Source organism: Colletotrichum lupini, chromosome 8, assembly GCF_023278565.1.
Source record: "Colletotrichum lupini chromosome 8, complete sequence".
In the NCBI taxonomy this organism is placed as follows: domain Eukaryota; kingdom Fungi; phylum Ascomycota; class Sordariomycetes; order Glomerellales; family Glomerellaceae; genus Colletotrichum; species Colletotrichum lupini.
This window is the reverse complement of record NC_064681.1, coordinates 1005419-1022433: the sequence shown is the minus strand read 5'-3', so window position 1 is coordinate 1022433 and position 17015 is coordinate 1005419. Positions and strand designations below refer to the sequence as shown.

Below are 17015 nucleotides of genomic sequence, written 5' to 3'. Positions count from 1 at the left end.
ATTTCGAGACGTATATCAGGATGGCAGGTTTAAGCCCGCTAACCTTCCTCCTTCTGGTCCGCCGTTGTCTCAAAAACCCATCTGTACGTTTTCTTGCCTCATTCATACCCGCACCCACAGCATCGGCAAACCACTATGTTCCCTCTCTTGACATACATCGTCAAGACTTCCCAGGTCAAGATCAAACCTCACCCATCTCGAGGATGTGAATGTTCTCCTCTCCCTTGTAAATCCCAGGCACTCAACTGCCCAAGCCATCATCCCTACCCCAGCGAGGCATTTCATCCCATGCTCATAAGGGCCGTGGCAAAAAGACACAGCAACCTTGGTGATCCGATCAGTCTTCGCAGGGCAATGAATCAGGTCAAGTTCAGACCTCTGGGGAAGTGGTGTTGGGGGATGGGAGGACCGACCCTGTTGATGAAATTGGGATTGGGAATGGGGGGGGGGGGGGGGGGGGGGGAGGGAGGGGGGGGGGGGGGGGGGGCGTGGGGGGGGGGGGGGGGGCAGGGGGGGGGGGGGGGGGGGGGGGGGGGGGGGGGGCGGGGGGGGGGGGGGGGGGGGGGGGGGGGGGGGGGGGGGGGGGGGGGGGGGGGGGGCAATCCAGGTAGAGGGATTCGAGTCAGTAGATGGAAGTTGGCGTGGTAGGTGACTTGCGAAGAGAGATCTTGGGATGAGCATCGGGGTGTGTTACTTTGGGGTTTCCTGTGGGCATTTGGGAAGAGATTTGTATGTCATATGAGGGTGCTGTTGCTCTTGTTTTGTCTACATATGGCGGATATCTGATATCATGTAGCTGGCCACTTCTCTGGAGACGGAGGTTTGGCTCAGGGGCGTGGAGTATACGAATATCTTGTAGGTGCTAGGTGGACGAAAGGCAGAGTGAGGCCATGTTCGACACCATGGGGAGAGAGGATGCTGAGCACCAAATTAAACTTTTTCCCTTTCGGACTGTTCGTTGTCTTTTGTTGCTAGGTGGCGAGAGACGAAGGAAGTTGAGAATGCATATGAATAGTTCCTGACTGCCCTGCCCTGCCCCCCCGCCCAATCCCTTTTTCCCCGATGGTGAAAGATCAAATCTGTCCCAACAGGATGGGTTGATTGCCTGACAAACTTAAGCTTCATACCACGCAGTCGACACGAGCGGTGCACAACTCGCCAGCAGTGGCGATGAACCTTCCGTACCCGAGGGACGGTAGGTGGACAGGGTGACACTTCACATGACCAGGGTGATGCTGGGCAAGACTGTCCAGATGCGACCTGCCGAGTATCAAGACGCGTCCTCAAGATGACGAATGACGAGGAAATGCCCAAGCTGGGATAAGTGATCATTAATATAATCCAGAAACGTTCAATTCATTATAGAAACTTAGTCATCATTCAATAGCCGATAACCGCTGGTTACCATATGCCCAAACGCCAAATACAACAACAAAAATCGCATAATATAAATCCGGTAGATGTTACCACAACTCCAAAACTTTCCAAAAAAAATCTGGGTCCAAACGTAAACAATCGCCGATATATGCAATACATCAAGTCCGCTCTATTGAGCCACTACTATCCATCCTGGCTACAACATTGTGCGCTTGTTCCCTGTGAAGCCTGCGACGAGCGTGTTAGTTCCCACGTTCGATGTCCCGGCTTGGATAGATATGGTTCCACGATGCGAATAGAAACACAGAACGAATAGAAATAGCGGTGACTAACGAGCTGTTCCGGAAGAGCTGCCAGGAAGGCTCCACGTGATCCAGGAAGTGTTCCGCAAGACTGTGCAGCCGCAGTTCAGGGAGAGTAGACCAGAAAGGTAGGGTTGAGTCGTTTGTACCATGTGCCTAGCCTGGCGCTAGTGAACCTCAACCATGCCTCATCTTCAGGTCACAGTGGGTAGTGGGTACCATGAACCGCCAGACTCGTGTCCCATGGCAGGCTGCATTGATGATCGCAACATGCATCCAAAAAGCAACGGATGTTGTCAGGTGCCAAGGTGTGTTTGACCGGCAAAGGCCACTCATGATCGATGGAATGTCTTGGCCATTGTATCGAAATGGCTGGCAGGCCAGGCCATGTATAACTCACCCACATTGGAGATGTATCTCCTCCCAGTAATTTCTTGATTGAGCTCAGTGAGCTAACTCGAGATCCAAAAGGGTTTGGGAGTCTCGGTTGTGGGGGTCAAGGCCTTTCTTGTCCACGGCCACTGTCCAATGGGTGGTACTTCCACAGGCTGGTCCATGAAGCTTTGATCCGGAATCTCCAAAATATGGAATGAAGTCCATGGTGCGGTGCGAGTGCTTAAGAGCAGATCCGGGTTTGCAAATGGCCAGTTTTGTTTTTCCAGTGGAGAGTAATTTGCGGTGCAAGGAGTCCGGTTGAATGACTGTGACGTTAGGTAAATGAGAGTTCTCAATCATGAGTGTCTCAGATCCTCATGGGGGAAGTTGGCAGAGTATCCTTTCGAAGTTGGTCAAAAAAAATTGGCAATCCGTTAACTCACCTTGCTGTCCAGATGCCGTCGCCACCCATTCTATAACGAAACACCATGATGACCCCGAACTCCAAAAGTCCAAGCAGGAAGAATGAAACCCAGACCAGGAGGAGAGAGTAAAATGACATTACATCCACCGCCAGGACGGCTCCAGACAGCAAAGTGGTCCGTGTAAAAAGTCGTCAAAGTCGACTCGGTTCAAGAAAGTACGTCCTTTTCCGTTCCTGGGTTCCGGGCCATAAACACGTAGTAGCAAGTCATACTTGCGGAAAAGAAAAGGTTGATCGAATAGCAAAAATCGTAAGCCCATCCATATATGCAGTCGTAAAACGTCCAGGGGTATGCGCGGCACAATCCATTCTTGGTGAAATCCAGGTCAAGTCCAGGTGAGATCCGGGCAGGATGTAGTAGAACTCGAGACGTAACGGTCGAGGAAGATATGTAGAGCCAGGGAAACTCCGAGGCCGCGCAGAGCCAAAACGCCAGCAAAGCCAGACAACGGAGAGAGCGAGATGCATACTTGCAACTCACGAGGTGATTTCCACACCTCGAATCCAGGAAAAGGGTCTATCCAGGGAAAACAAATGATAAGGAAGCCGACACCGGGAAACGGGTCCAAGACCCGAGATCATTAGGATCAAGTTCATGACAGCGACTCACAGGACGGGCGTCCTGTGCAGTCGGAGTGGCTACAGTAAATTCCAGTGAAGGTAACGTATTAGCGACGCGGGGGGCGATGGCGGTCGGATTGGTGATGCCTGTCGGAATCCCTTTCGCTGCGGCGAGAGTGCGATGATCCACTACTTGTCGTCTGAGCTTTGGAACTCGATGGAGGAGCAGAACCACGGGGTGCAGGGGGCTTATCATACTGTGATCCTCCTTGGCCAGAGAGAGACGGGTGAGCAACACCACCTGCTGGGGACGCTACATAATTAGATTCGGTCGAAGAAGTTGGGTTGGGGTACAGAGCTGTATACGCACCGCGTCCGTACATCGGATCAGAAGCCACCGGCGTGGAACCGTACGAGGCTGACGTCGAAGGCGGGTAGTAACCTGTGGGATATCCTGCCGGAACCTGTGATCCGGAAGAGTAAGCCGGCCCTCCTGGCGGAGGCGCCATCGAAGTAGGAGTCCGAGAGGGCTGTCCTGCGTAGGGGTCGGCGGGGTAGTTTCTTTGCGCCGCCATGTTCGCGGCCGTAGCAATGTACGGGGGTTCACCGTATCCTTGTCCCATTTGGCTCTGTCCAGCGTACCTGGGGTCGGCTCTTGGGTCTGGCTGTCCAGAGTAGGGATACCCACCACTTGAGTAAGAAGAAGAAGGCTGCTGTTGATAGGAAGGGGTAGATCCAGAGTAGCCCTGGGCAGAGTTCCCCGAGTAACCTGGGGCTTGAGATCCTGGATATCTAGGGGTGCTTTCATAGGAATCACGTCCTACGTCCGGGTAGCCAGTGGAATCCGTGGGACCATAGTGTTGGCGTGCGGAGTGAGTCTCCGACTGGCGGTACCCTGCTGTAGGGGAGTTAGAACGTCTCGACAAAAGAGCCGTCGCGTCTCTTGAGGCAAATGTACCTCCTGAACTATTCCGGGCGGCCTGCTGCCGCCTCTCTGCCTCCCATCGCGCAGAATCGGCCTTCAAGTCGTCGATCATGGCCTACGGAGGCGTTGTATCAGTATACTGGTCGAGCGAAAGGCGACGACAGTGGAGCAAAGCCACTCACTGTTGTTAGGTTTCGGTAGGCGGTGATGTAGTAACCCTGTGAGACTTGTCCGGTCTGGGGGTTCTCGTAGTGACCCGGGCGGACGAGGGCGTCGTTGCCGAGGTAGCGGCAAATATCGGCGGTGATGACCTCGCGATCAATTCCATCTCTCGGAACGAAGTACTCGTTGGAGCGGCCGCTCTGAGGGGCAGACGAAGCCGGAGGGGGGCCACGGGAGGATCTCGACATATTGACGGTTGAAAGCGGGGGTGGTCTGAGTAGGAGGAGGGAGAAGGGTAACCGGTCGAGAGAGAGGGTCGAGCGAGGCGAGGCAACGTGAAGGTGAGAGAGAAAGAGCAGGAGAGGAAAAAAGAGAAAGAGGAGGGGAAGAGAGTAAGAAATGGGATTGTCGAGATGGCGGGAAGAAAAAGAGGAAGAACGGGAAGGCAAAAGCGGGCAGGGAGTGGGTGGTGGGCGCAGAAAAGGAAGAGGCCAGAGTCTGGCTCTTCTCTTGGGGGTGGGGGCTTCTGGTAGGAAAAACCGGGACCTAGCGGGCAGCGGTAAGTGAAGTCACCGACGTGGACCAGTCAACCACTAGGCTCTGCGTCCAGTGACCAGTGTGGTCAGTGTGGTCAGTGAGGCCCGCCTATGACTGGTCACCAATACCCCTCGACCTCACTTTTTAACTGCGGTTCTGAGCCGTTGAGGCGCGAGGTGTACTTGGTATGGAGTACTGCCCTTGTACCTTTCCTTGCCTTATTTCACTGTTGTTGGTAGCAGCAGCCTGAATGTGAGGTAAGGCCGCCTCATGTAGGCAATTCGAATAACCTAAGCCTATACTCCGTAGACTACCTACACTATGTACCTTACTCACACGACACCCACACACACATCCTCTGCCTCAATCGCTTGCCCTCTCTGCCCTTCCATCTTGCTCTTCCACCCCCCGTGAGATGATGAGGTACGTAGGATGGGAGGCCTTACTCTCCTCCTACTTCTGTCAAGTCGAACCTGCTCGGGACCGACCAGGCAAGGAAACCACAGGGCTTGCTGGCACCACGTTGCTGACTGACAGTCCCGTGCGGATTTTCCCTCGCGCTCTACCCAAACCCTGGCAACCTGGCCAATATGCCACTGGATCCCCTTAGTGCACGAGGAGGGGGGGCATCGGGGTGGGTTGTGTTGCGTCTACCTATGGTGTGGCCCAAGTCTAGCCTCTTGCTGGCCAAGCGATGATAGCCTGCTTAGCCCAGCTTGCGCCGCCTAGTTCCCGAGAGGAAGACGGACGGCGGGAGGATGAGAGGTATCCCATTGTACATCTCAAGCTGTACGTCCCAGCCTCAGTCAAGGTACGCACGGTACAGATGGATACGCAACGAATACCTGACCAGCCAGCAGAGGCGGTAAGAGCCACCTGGCGGGACGGTACGCGAAAAGCAGAAACCTGGCGCAAATGCTCCGTACGGATACAGATTGACATTCATACATAGAGAGGCGGAGAGCGGTTGGGCGGCAGCAGGGAAGAATGGGTGGCGGCCGCTCTGAGTGGATGGAGACGGGATGAGGTGCAGGCCTGCAGCTTCGAGAGAGGTTGGGAGGTTGGGTTGACTGATCGCGCTGCCCAAAAGGGTTACCGAGGAACTTCCCTGCGTCGTGCGCGCACTGCCTATGAACAACAAAATCTTACTCACGTCTGTCCAAGTCCAGGACAGCCCCAGGAAACGTCCCGTCCGGGGGCTTTCGATGCTCCGTTTTAGCGCGCACCATGACCACCACTTGGGTGGCCCCGATGACTAGGACCGCATCAAACAGACAACCACGGTGACGTGCGTGAGTACGTCTGGATAGGTACAGTAGTACAGTATTTGCGCTTGTGAGAAGAAGCAAACATGCGAGGGCTGTTGGCGCACACGCACTCGTAATTCGCATCCAAACACTCAGTTGGTATTCGTTGGAATATTGAGGCCTGCCTTTACCTGCTTTTGTCGCCATTGCTGTTCAAACAGACGCACGTAAGACGAACAAAAGGCAATGAAGGCGGGCCAGCTTGGTACATGCTCTCAGGCTGGCCAATAACCCAGCCAGAAAGATGCAGCAGCCAAGCGGTCCTTATACGTGGTATAATGTCGTGTCAAGCTCCAAAAGGGTAGAGATGAGACAGACGGCATGATGGCGAGCTGTTGTGAGATCCAATGCGAAGGTTTGTCCTCCATGTTACAGCAGGCTCGAATTTCGCTGCACCGGGGGGGGTCGGCTCAATGGTGCGCGTATTATTTGTTCCTGCCTCCGCCCCTTAGAAAGTCGAAACTCATCCAATGCGACACGGCATGTCGAGGCCCAATCGAGAGAGTTGCGTGCGGGAGATGCTGTTGAGCCGAAAACGCGAGAAGATTGGCAGCAGCTCAAAGTAGATTGATTCCAATGGCCTATGGTCGTCCTTGGGGTGTCTGAGATCCGCCATTCCCCTTGATTGAGCCCAACCCTTCTCCTAGGACCGGGTATCGTGAGGTCCGGTGCTGTTGCTTGCCTCATGGCCTATAGGGGGTTCGAAAAGGATCCAGACCTTCCGCCCCAAGTATTCTTGTTTGAGAATTTGGCGTAGCTGAGGCTGAATTGCATTCATCGGCTTGGGATGAAGTAGTTTGGAGAAGATGTGGCTCGTGAGTAGTCCCTTCTAGACCGTCGTTCTATGGCGTTTTGGGCTGTTCTTGTCAAGGATGTATCGAGAAGACGTTTGACTACTTTGGCGTAGTGGCGTTTTCCAACATCCGCTAGGCCATTTCCTTGAGCGGCAGTCTGCTTGCCGAGGCTAAAGAAGAAGTGTGTACTCTATTGTGTCTGTGTAACTTTGGAAAGTCGGGCAGGATGCTACGGGAGACCGCTTGGACATTACAATCCGTGTCGATCCCCGTTGAACAAGCTGGGAAACATTCGTGGACTTCAAAGGCTAATTTCTTCTGGAAACAGGTAAGTGTTAAATGCAGAAACCAGTCCGTAAGTGCATGTATAGTCTGCGCGCTTGGAATCCAAGCGTGTGAGACAGTGTCGAAAGTTGCGTTTTCTGGCAGACTTGATTTGGCAATTCCCCAGCAACTCTCCAGCCCCTGATGACCACTTTGCGCTTGCCAAAGGCAAGAATGGTTAGACGATGCAAGCCTGGAGTCTGACTTGTTTTTTTCTTTCTGTCCCTTTCAATTTCCTCAAGTCTGACTGACCGAGCTGTTGGTACCCTACCAGGACGGGATATCCCAGCCTCAGACGGCGACCAGCCGGCGCGCTTTTCAGGGCGCAAAAACTACTTATTCGATGCACGTCCTCATTGACAGTCATGACACCCGCCCCCCCCCCCCTGGCTGACTTCTATGAGAACCCCGTGGCTGTGGAGCGTGGGACGACGGACGTTCGTTTCCTGGGACCCTTGCCCTCGACTGCCGGCCATTTCGCGACTTGACGGCGCAGCATGCCGTTGCTTGCCCTGTCTCTTGATCGTCCGGCGGTTGCTGGCGGTGTCCTCATCAAAAATTGACTTCGCCGTTGCTGCGAACCCACTCGGGGTCGGCGATGTGGCCCCAGTGCATCGCTGCGAAGCGGTGGCCTGTCGCTTCCGACTGCCGGGAATGCCCCGTCTCTTTTCCTTTCCAGTCTCCATTTTGTCCGCGATGGTCCACGGATCAAGACAAGGCGAGTGCGTGTTTTTTTCCCGCAAACGCTGATTTGTGTGGTTAGTACGGATACGGAGACAGAGTAGTGTTGCTAGTCGGGGAGTTGGTAACGGTGCGTCGGTGCCAGGTGGTGGTTGGCAACGTTGGGTATCAATGCCTCGCGCCAAAAATGTGGCCCAACCCACCTTGGCCCAAAAGATGCCTAATTAGCAACCAATCACTTGCAGACGTCATCCGGATTGTGTCAATCCAGACGCAACCAAAACGATGCGTGAACCTCGATCCAACAGTATCACGGAACCGGCCTCGATCAGGGATCCGATGTGCACCGGTCTCCTCCATCCAGAGCACAAACGTACTGGATGCCGTTTTCTTATTCAAGATTTTGTATTCATCTTTGTAAATCGTGTGTCCGAAGCCTTGCTCGCTGGCACTGCTGCCCCTGGCGCTCCCAATATTGGTTCAACCCGTGGGTCATGAGGATCCGGATGCGTCGCGGAAGGCTACAGGCGGGAATTGGAATGACGACACTTGCGGGTAGTTTCGATCCACATGTAGCCATCCAACTCGTCGGTTGCGCCTGCGGAGACGCTCAACCACATGTATGTCCCTGTCCCGTCAGGCCGTTGTGGTTCGCCAAGTTGATCCGTCCTCATGTCTCATATGACCACGACCTCCGATAGACTGTAACCCGGCGCAAGGCCGGAAGCAACGCCCAGGTCCGCGACTGAGTCTACTGTGAGACAGGATTGCTTCCCAAATTGCTGTACCGGGTGCCCAACTGGGCAACAACGGATATCCATACCGGGTCCCGAAGTCATGTCGTCCCTGCCCGGTGGGTACCCTTGTGTAAGACTCGCCTCATAAATCGCTCAGTGAAGCTTGAATTTGGGAAGAAAACGCCCATCAGTGATGATTCCTCAGGTTCGTCGGGGGCTTTGCCGTCAATCTCCTGTACTGCGGTGACCCTTGGACCAGGCCTCAGGGCGTCAAAGTTTACCAACTTCCAAGTCTCGTTGCGTATCAGGCGGCAGGACCCGCTCGACAGACTTTTGGCGTGATGTTGGCAAAGACGGGCATATCACCAGGATTCATCCAAACTTCAGTCTGCTCTGTCCATGCTCGAGCTTGCCGCCGCGGCCTCCCCGCTTTGCCGAAGTTCCTGAAGTCTTTGGGCCAGAGCTGCGGGTGGCAGATGAGTGCTGAGCAAGTGTGGGCTTGCCACGTTCCTGGTCTTGTAGATCTTTGGCAAAATGCCAATCCTCGTGGCTTTGGTGCTCCTCTGGCGTTTCAAACCCCGTGTTGCACCGCGAGCATACGAAGCCCGTGGTTGGCACCTCATGGAAGCCACCATTGCCTTCCTCGTGCGCCAGACTCGTACCTGGAACAGCCATGGAAGGCTCACCTGACTTAGTCTCTTCTCGGGATTTGATATCGCTCTTCGCGGATGCACCGTCGGACGGCATTTCTTCGTCAGTGGAAACGTTACGTGCAAAGAAGCGATGGATCGCCCCTCCCTCCGTCCGACGTTTCTTTGGCGGCTTTTCTTCAGGAATGGGCATATCGCTTGCTTCGCGGCTACTCTGCCTTAGCGCCTGGGCTTCCTCTCCTTTCAGCAAGAAAGCGCCGATGCCCATGTTGCCTGTGATGCCGTCTTCGAAGCCGCCCACGCTTAAGCTGAGGTTGGCGCATGGCCAGACGTTGCCTTCCCCTATTATTTGGTTCAAGAGGTTCTTCGCAAGTTCGAATAAGGCTTGCTCATCTAGTGCTTTGCCCTGGGGTATTGGGCCTTGGCGCGATTTCATTTGGCCGCCATGCCGGTGGTGCAAGTTTATTGTCCTCGGCCTACGCCTATTCTCCAAAACTCCCTCTTCAACCAAGCGGGCGAAGATGTCGGCAGCAAAGATCCTCAGCCAGCGATGGGCTTGTTCCGGGGTGTTGATGTAGGGCCGAAACGATTTTGCCGATAGCATCGACTTGATTTGTGTGCGGGAGTTGACATCACTAGCGTCGATGCCACGAATGGTATTGAAAACCCAGCTTCCGGTGTCCTGACCTAGCTTTGCTTTCATCTGATCCAGAGGGATGGCCAATAGCTCTTCGACGGCGTCAGTGTTGAAGGTTGAGACCACGTTTTCGCCAAGCTTCCCCCCGAGATTGCGTATCTTGGTGAACTTGAAGCCTGACAGAAATTGGGCCACGGCTCGGTTTCGAATGACGGTCTGCTGGTTGGGCTTCTTGTGCCCGGAGCCCAACTTGCTCAACAGCTTATTTTTGGCAATACCTCCGGAGCATGTGTAGTGTAACTTCTCCAGGATCTGTCTTCGGACATCGCGGACAATCTCAGACCCAATAAGGATCGCCACGTCGTCCCAGTCTGGGTCCACGGACTCCTCCTCCTCATTCAGGTCGATGAGAGCATCCGCTTGCCAGTCCAGGGCTGCCACGGACGGGGCTGGAAGATTCTCCGTCGGATCGTCGTAAGGTGGTGGGTTTCTCAGCTCGGGGAAGCGTTCCAGGAGAACTGCATGGACATGTGCGGAGAGGTCAAGGAAAACCTCGTCAATGCTGGCCTTTTCAACCTTTTGCTGATCCGCAGGCAAACTTTCCTTGATGACTGCCAGAATCTTTCTGCACTGAAGGCGGTACGGATCGAGAGAGACTTTGTCGCTCTGGATGTTGGCAGCAGCATCATCACGGTATGCCCACCTGTCGTCGCCTTCTCGCCAAGTTGCTACATGCTGGGCAACCAATTTAGGGCATAGCTTCTTCGCATCCGTCAAAGTGCAATGACGACCGATGCCGTGCTCACGTGCTGGATAATTGACAGCAATTAATCCTTGCCTTAGGGTCGTTAGTTGACAGAATGATCAGACGGAAGGGCCACGTACCATTGCTGGACAGCCAAAGGCTGGTCCTTAGGCACGCCCAAACGAACCATCTCGCATTGTGCATAGAAAGCATCTAGGTCAATGTGGGCTACAACTCGTAAGGGGCACGATGTATTGTAAGTCGCTAGTTGGGACAGTTGTTTGAAGGTGAACTGAGATTTGCGTCTGCCGATGCCGGGAATAGGGGAAGATTCCCGGAAGGGCTGTGAGGACGACATGATATCACGTCGGTTGGGTGCCGCCGAGTCGCCGTCGGTAGGCGTCGTGAGGCCCCCTGCTCGCTTGCCGGATTCTCAACGGCGTATTTCTTGGGTCGACATGGACCGGACGTCGTTGACAGCAAAGTAGATAAACAGAATTCTCCTTCTCGTCCACTTTCGATTAATCCCTCGTTTTCCAACAACACAAAGGCCCAGTGCAGCCGTTTGTCTGGAATCGATGAGATGGTTGATGTGTTGTTGCACGGATAATTCTTATACGCAGAGATTAGCAGGTCGTTGAGGTAAACGCGCCTGCAAACGCGCCTGCCATTTAGTGTCTGTCTAGGTACGTACACTTGCAACAGGTCAGGTTTTGCCGAGAATTCAATTGGTCAGCGGCACTTTAGGGATCCACCTTTAGCCAACGATGACCCGCAGACGTCCGGGCTCACAGCGCTCATCCTTCAACCTCCTGCAACGACATCGGCTCCATCTACTTTAGAGAGGGAAGGCTTCATTACGTCTCAATCTCATCGTCCGACGACATGAGGCTGCATACCACTTGGTTTCGTCAACATGCCATTACTCTGCTTTCTTCGTCGTTGAGTCCCTTGAGGACAACAGTCCATCTTGCACGAACTCATTGGGTGCTCTTAATACTCCTACTTCATCCTCTCGCGATTCGCCATTGAGGAAATTGCTACGCCGCGATGCTGCATCATTCGTCCGCTTATTCAAGCCGCTATCAAGTCTCATCAGGCTCGTGCAAAATCTGCATCTTGGCTGGTTCCCTATCAGGATCGTCTCTGCATCCTTCTTCGTCATTACCCTATATCTAGCTTATAGTTCGGACACGCCGATTCAATTCTTCACGTGTGAACATCATCCTCGCCCTCTCTCAACGTTTGAACTAGTCCTGAGCGGTGCGGTCACACAGCTGCAACCTTCATGATGGTGTGTCGTATGTCAGCTCTTGGAAGACGCAGCCTCGGCCGTGCCAAGAAATACGTTTCAAGACATTCCTAGCTCTAGTGCTCCGTACATTGCGCGCCTTTCCAGCGCCTCATAAGTCTATGAGAAAGGCGCCCATCAGGCAACAGCCGTAAAGACAACACGAGACTGCAAGATCATAATTAAAGCACGCCGCGTGCCGAGCTTTAAAGCATCACAAATACCTCGAGCTGAATCACTGAGTGGATCATGGTCTCTTGTACCTTTGATGCTCTGTCTCAGCCTCCAAGCCGAGAATATTTTGTTTCTGGTCTACCGTCACCAGATGGTCTGAGTTGAAGAGTCCAGCGAGCCTGCTGCGTCTACATCGTTCTATAATCGACCCCAATGATATCAGCAGCAGGCTGCGAGTCACTATTTCGCACATTGTTTATCCAAAGAAGCAGGTGGTACAGAATTCAGAGTCAGTCTATCCAATCTAATTTCCCCATTTCACCTCTGATTATACTAAGCTTCATGACATACCTACCTCATCAAGACGTTCTACCTTCTCACTAACCTGGCAGATCACGGAGATCAACACTCGTCCTCCGGTTCTCAGACTGCATGCCGCGTCTACTGCCCTAGCGTTAGCGTTTAATTGACCAATCTGAAGAGAAGAGAAAAATGAAGAACAGGCTGCATATCTCCTCGCACATGGGGACTGGTCATGACACTGCGCCGGCCGCAAAGCCTCGCTACCGCCGACCACGAGGCACGGCATCCCACCACAAGTAACGGAGGATAAGACACAAATCCGCTTCCATATGTAACCCCACGCTTCACGTAATGCTATGACGATTACTATGCTTCATGCGATGCAGCTAGGCATCCACTCACTTGGTGGTTCGGATCGGGGGTTTCTCGTGTCAAACCTGGGTTCCCGTGATTCCGTTGACCACCGCCCTTCGTAGGAGGCTCGGTTGCACAGAAGTCGACGATATGACATAAGGCTTCTTTCGGAGGGTCTTGCTGGTATAAACTATCAGGCATCCAGTCACCCTGAAACCCACCTTGTGCGGTCCACCGTTCGGCTGGAATGTGGGAATCTCTATTCACTGCAAAATTCACGGAGTGGCTTGTTTGGGGTTCGAACAAGGCGCCGTCCCTTCGCAAAGCTAGTCCGTTTGGACTAAGAGGGGTCTTAGAACGAGTCATTGTTGCTAATAAATAGTAGTATCCCGAAGTCAACATATCGACCCCGCTTCAGCCCTACGTTTACGAGATGGATGGCCTGGATCTCGATCATGACGGACCCCCGGGTTAAGCGCGCGACGTACATGGAAAACCCCTCACTATATTTCGGCAGAGGGGAGTGGTGAAGGAAATCGAAAGCTGCACGGAAGCAGGCCGAGGTGTCTGCGGTACTCGACCATACACAACAGCAGGATTACCTCTGTTGAACTATAAGCTTCAAGGTGAGCCATAAGGCTGCCCTATTGTTAGCGTTTCCTTGTACCGCATTGCCTTATCCTTACAGGTAAGCCACGGCCACGGCCCTATGGTCATCTTTGGGGTCGGCTCCCGGTCTCGTCTCCGTCCCGCGGTATCGCGGCATAGTAGCTGACTGGTTGCCAAACCCAAGTGCCGGCGATGAAGTCGAGAAATTCACCTAATACGGCCCACTCCTATCCCACCGCCTGCAGGATTCGCCCCCATGTTACTAGTTGAAGAGCTCGGTCATCCCGCTGCGGCTCTCGAGACATGCGGCGGGTAGCAGAGCAGGCGTAACCGCATCACCGGCGTCAGCCCAAGAATGTTGATTCCAATGTCGACCTTTGAGACAACCAGTCAGGAACCGCTTTTTTTCCTCTCAGGTCCTTATTTGGAAACCTCTCCGGAGCTGAGATGGCTTCTCCTGGCATTGCGGGTGGGGGTTGGTCTCAGAGCCCTATGCTATACTGGTCGAGATAGAACGACTGACGCAAGATCCAGCACACCCATCGGACGCTGGAACCACGAGCGGGGGCCAAGAACACCTTCTTCTAGGAACGTTTCGTTCGGGAAGAATGTATCATTGCCATTTTGAGCCACGTCCGAGGGAGCTCGGCCATGGGGTAGACCTGCGCAAAGCGATCTAAACCGATTCTCTGATCTGAGACTGGAGTGCTCGTCCTGAAGATGCGGAAGGCAGACGTCCGCCTTCAGTGTCATCTGAACATGGTAGAAATTGATCACATATATAATGAGACTAGAGACCTGTTGCTATGGTTCAAAGAATATACCGAAGCAAATTAGTATTTCTGTCTATCTCATCTTTATCACCTTCTTAGACCTAGATAACTTACATCACTACTCCATATCAAGCTGTATCCAACGATACACGCTCTTTTGAATCTGTTTCTCACCAAACTCGACCTGCTCGACCTGAATCACAGTCAATCTCTCAATCTATCTTGAAGTCTGTCTCCGTGCGTCTCAGATCTTTCAGACTCGAATCATACGATATGTAAGTCAGCGAACTAGGTTTCCTTCTCTCTGAATCATAAACTAACCAGCACTCTCCTAGGTCCGACGATGGGAACGACTCCGACACGTCGGAGCTCCCTCCCAACAGCACAAAGTCCATGCCCGAAGGGTCTTGGAAGTGCTGCGAGTGCAGCGAGAACAACAACAGCGAGCTATGCGGAACGGATGAGAACGACAATATGAAGTGCAACGCAACGCCTTGTAATCACACAAAGTGTGACGACTGTTCAGACCCGGATTGAAGTTCCGATTTCCACGTGTCTGGCTTAGGATATTAGGTATACGAAGGTTCAATTTGATGCAGGATCACAGCAACTGCTACGGCATGGAGGATTTCACGATTGGCAAGGAGGCTGGAGTTTGGAGTTTGAGATCGGTAGTTCGGCATCGACGTGCCATGATAAACGAAGAGGAAATGGCCTGCTTTTGTACTAAGAAGTCCGTCTACAACACGAACGTAGTCTATGAGTGTGAAGATCTCTCCCCTCATTGCACCCTTACTCCACTCGTAGAGTCTTCTACGATCGATTCAAGTGCAGCCAAGAATCTATTGAACGGACACCCAAAGAAGGGTCACAGGGGCACCAGAAAGCTGTATGGCGCCCGTGCCACAAAGTCAAGAGCTACCGCCAACCAACCCCAGCCGATGACATGGAGGATATCGCAACATCGTCACCCACCACAATGACGATATCTTCACCAAAAACGTCAAAAACATACAACACCAGGTATTCGCTGGTCGTCACCGACCCAACTACTAATCCGGCCCTCATTGGCTTATCTATGGGAGAGCGGACGGGATCCCGAGTTTTCCAATGGGTATGGTCGTATGTGACAGGAAGTGCTGTCGAACAAGTCCATGTTGCCTTGGACATAGGGCAGCTACGAGACATCAGATCGGCCCCACCCTTTCCGCCGCCGTTCGGTGGACGCTTCTTCGGCCCGGTGGATCTCCTAGGTCGGCCGGTCCGCGTGAACGTTGAACACGCCTAGAATAAGTCTATAAGGTGGCTGCTGGAGCGCCAGTCGTCCGGATATTCCTATTGAATCTGGCCGTACAGTTGGGCACATCAGAAAGCTGTGGTATAAGACATCCCGGCAACACGTGTAAGCTGGAGCTGATCTGCCCGAGTTTCCATATACTGAATTAATTACTACATAAGAAGGCTTAACGTTAGTTACGTATGTGTGTAGGTGTGTGAATATTGGCACATAAACCGAAATAGATCGCCGCCCCCCTGAATTGCCCAACCCCCTTTAACGCCTAAATGTGCCAAGGCCGCTCGATATGCTCAGGCCTCGGTCAACGATTGCTATCTCTCAGCTCCTGCATCTCCATTCCGCCAGATGAACCACTTGGGCCAGGTAGACCGTGCCGTTCTCTGAGCGTTTGTATGAACGGGCCCATCTCGTAGTCACTCTCCATGCTGTCATGATTGGCGCATGGTGACCCGCGTATGGGCAAAAGCCAGTCGATCAAGGAATACCCCATAATGGACGTCCAGTTTCTAGCGTACCCGAGATCCCACGGGTTTTCATCTGGTTCGGTCCTGACAATGGCAAAGGTGCGCGTAGCTAGTCTATCGCGGGGAGTTTCGCTATCGATGGTGGCGTCGGAGGAGGTAGGTATCCCTTGTGGATACTTTGGTAGAGGATATGTGATCAAGCCGTAGCTATTTCCGGGCCGGGTATCGTTTGGTACCCTGATTGCGAGCTGATGGACCCAGGACTTTCGAAGGGCGTCGATGTTGGTGATATTAAGTAAAATGAACCGCCAAGAAGTCGCAGTCATGAGGAATGTAAAAAGTCCAAAGAAACCTGCGATGGCGACGCCTGAGATCGTTCTCCCGTCCACAGTCCCATCGCGCACCTGTAAAGCTAGACAGTAGGCTGTCTGGCCCAGCGCAACTGCGCAATAACAAGCGCAGTAGAAAGTGAACTGGGCAAAGAACTTAAATGCTGTTTCCTGTCAGTATTGGACCCGTGCCGTAAACGGTATCAACTCACAGGTCTCCGACACCATGCCGCCGACCCAGGGGCAATAGTGATCCATCTTTCGTACGCATCGCTCAACCTCGCTCGAATGATGAGCTCTATCGGGCTTCCAATTGCGGCACTCTGAGCACCATTTCGGCCGTCCGTCACTCTCGCATGTAAATACGTCCTTGCTATAGAATCCTTCCAAGCCGGGGCTGTCCGGGTCCTGATCGGGGCCTGTGAAGTAAGGCTGACTTTCCAAGTCTCCTTCCTTTCTGCGCCTGCTTTTTTTGTTCGATTCTCTTGATGCTTGTTGTGCCTGTGGGCCGAGCGGTACCAAGCCAGGGTCCGCTTTGATTTTTAGGAACGTTCGTAGATAGGCGGCGATCGTAAGGACGTAGAAGAAGAGGTAGAGGGTGATTGTCGAAATGGCGGCGCCATGCTCACCCCTGGTTCTATACAGGTAGTCGACTGCAGCGAAAGATTAGCAGAGAAAAGAAGCCATGTGAACGAGAACAGCTCACCGCCTAGATAGGCCACGACCACGTAGGTAGCATAGCCGCTTGTGCCAGTGATGATGAGGGGGATGATGCGCGTCACCCATCGCGAGGCACATTTCGTGCTGGTGGCTTGGGACATTG

At 53.3% G+C, this 17015-nt stretch overlaps 7 protein-coding genes across 7 annotated transcripts; 1 reads left to right on the top strand and 6 right to left on the bottom strand.

Annotated features, from left to right (window-relative positions):
- Positions 1-3206: 3206 nt before the first annotated feature.
- Positions 3207-4734, bottom strand: CLUP02_14808 (transcription factor RfeG; the record flags this gene model as incomplete). The annotated part of the gene is made up of 3 exons (XM_049293734.1): positions 3207-3994; positions 4058-4139; positions 4207-4734. Coding segments are annotated over 3 exons (1398 nt in total), but the record flags the coding sequence as incomplete, so codon positions are not given.
- A 791-nt stretch (positions 4735-5525) lies between these two features.
- CLUP02_14807 (uncharacterized protein) lies at positions 5526-5867 on the bottom strand (the record flags this gene model as incomplete). The annotated part of the gene is made up of 1 exon (XM_049293733.1): positions 5526-5867. A coding segment is annotated over one exon (342 nt), but the record flags the coding sequence as incomplete, so codon positions are not given.
- Positions 5868-7545: 1678 nt separating this feature from the next.
- Positions 7546-7701, bottom strand: CLUP02_14806 (uncharacterized protein; the record flags this gene model as incomplete). Its single annotated transcript, XM_049293732.1, has 1 exon — positions 7546-7701. The coding sequence occupies one exon, from the start codon at positions 7699-7701 to the stop codon at positions 7546-7548; it is 156 nt and encodes a 51-aa protein (XP_049150878.1).
- A 1237-nt stretch (positions 7702-8938) lies between these two features.
- CLUP02_14805 (impB/mucB/samB family protein) lies at positions 8939-10956 on the bottom strand (the record flags this gene model as incomplete). The annotated part of the gene is made up of 2 exons (XM_049293731.1): positions 8939-10691; positions 10739-10956. 2 exons carry the CDS (start codon positions 10954-10956, stop codon positions 8939-8941), a joined length of 1971 nt encoding a protein of 656 aa, XP_049150877.1.
- Positions 10957-12136: 1180 nt separating this feature from the next.
- On the bottom strand, positions 12137-13177 carry CLUP02_14804 (uncharacterized protein; the record flags this gene model as incomplete). The annotated part of the gene is made up of 4 exons (XM_049293730.1): positions 12137-12303; positions 12449-12512; positions 12804-12962; positions 13151-13177. The coding sequence occupies 4 exons, from the start codon at positions 13175-13177 to the stop codon at positions 12137-12139; spliced, it is 417 nt and encodes a 138-aa protein (XP_049150876.1).
- Positions 13178-14088: 911 nt separating this feature from the next.
- On the top strand, positions 14089-14639 carry CLUP02_14803 (uncharacterized protein; the record flags this gene model as incomplete). Its single annotated transcript, XM_049293729.1, has 3 exons — positions 14089-14091; positions 14307-14377; positions 14438-14639. The coding sequence occupies 3 exons, from the start codon at positions 14089-14091 to the stop codon at positions 14637-14639; spliced, it is 276 nt and encodes a 91-aa protein (XP_049150875.1).
- A 1061-nt stretch (positions 14640-15700) lies between these two features.
- Positions 15701-17013, bottom strand: CLUP02_14802 (DHHC zinc finger protein; the record flags this gene model as incomplete). The annotated part of the gene is made up of 3 exons (XM_049293728.1): positions 15701-16356; positions 16405-16845; positions 16899-17013. The coding sequence occupies 3 exons, from the start codon at positions 17011-17013 to the stop codon at positions 15701-15703; spliced, it is 1212 nt and encodes a 403-aa protein (XP_049150874.1).
- Positions 17014-17015: the final 2 nt, after the last annotated feature.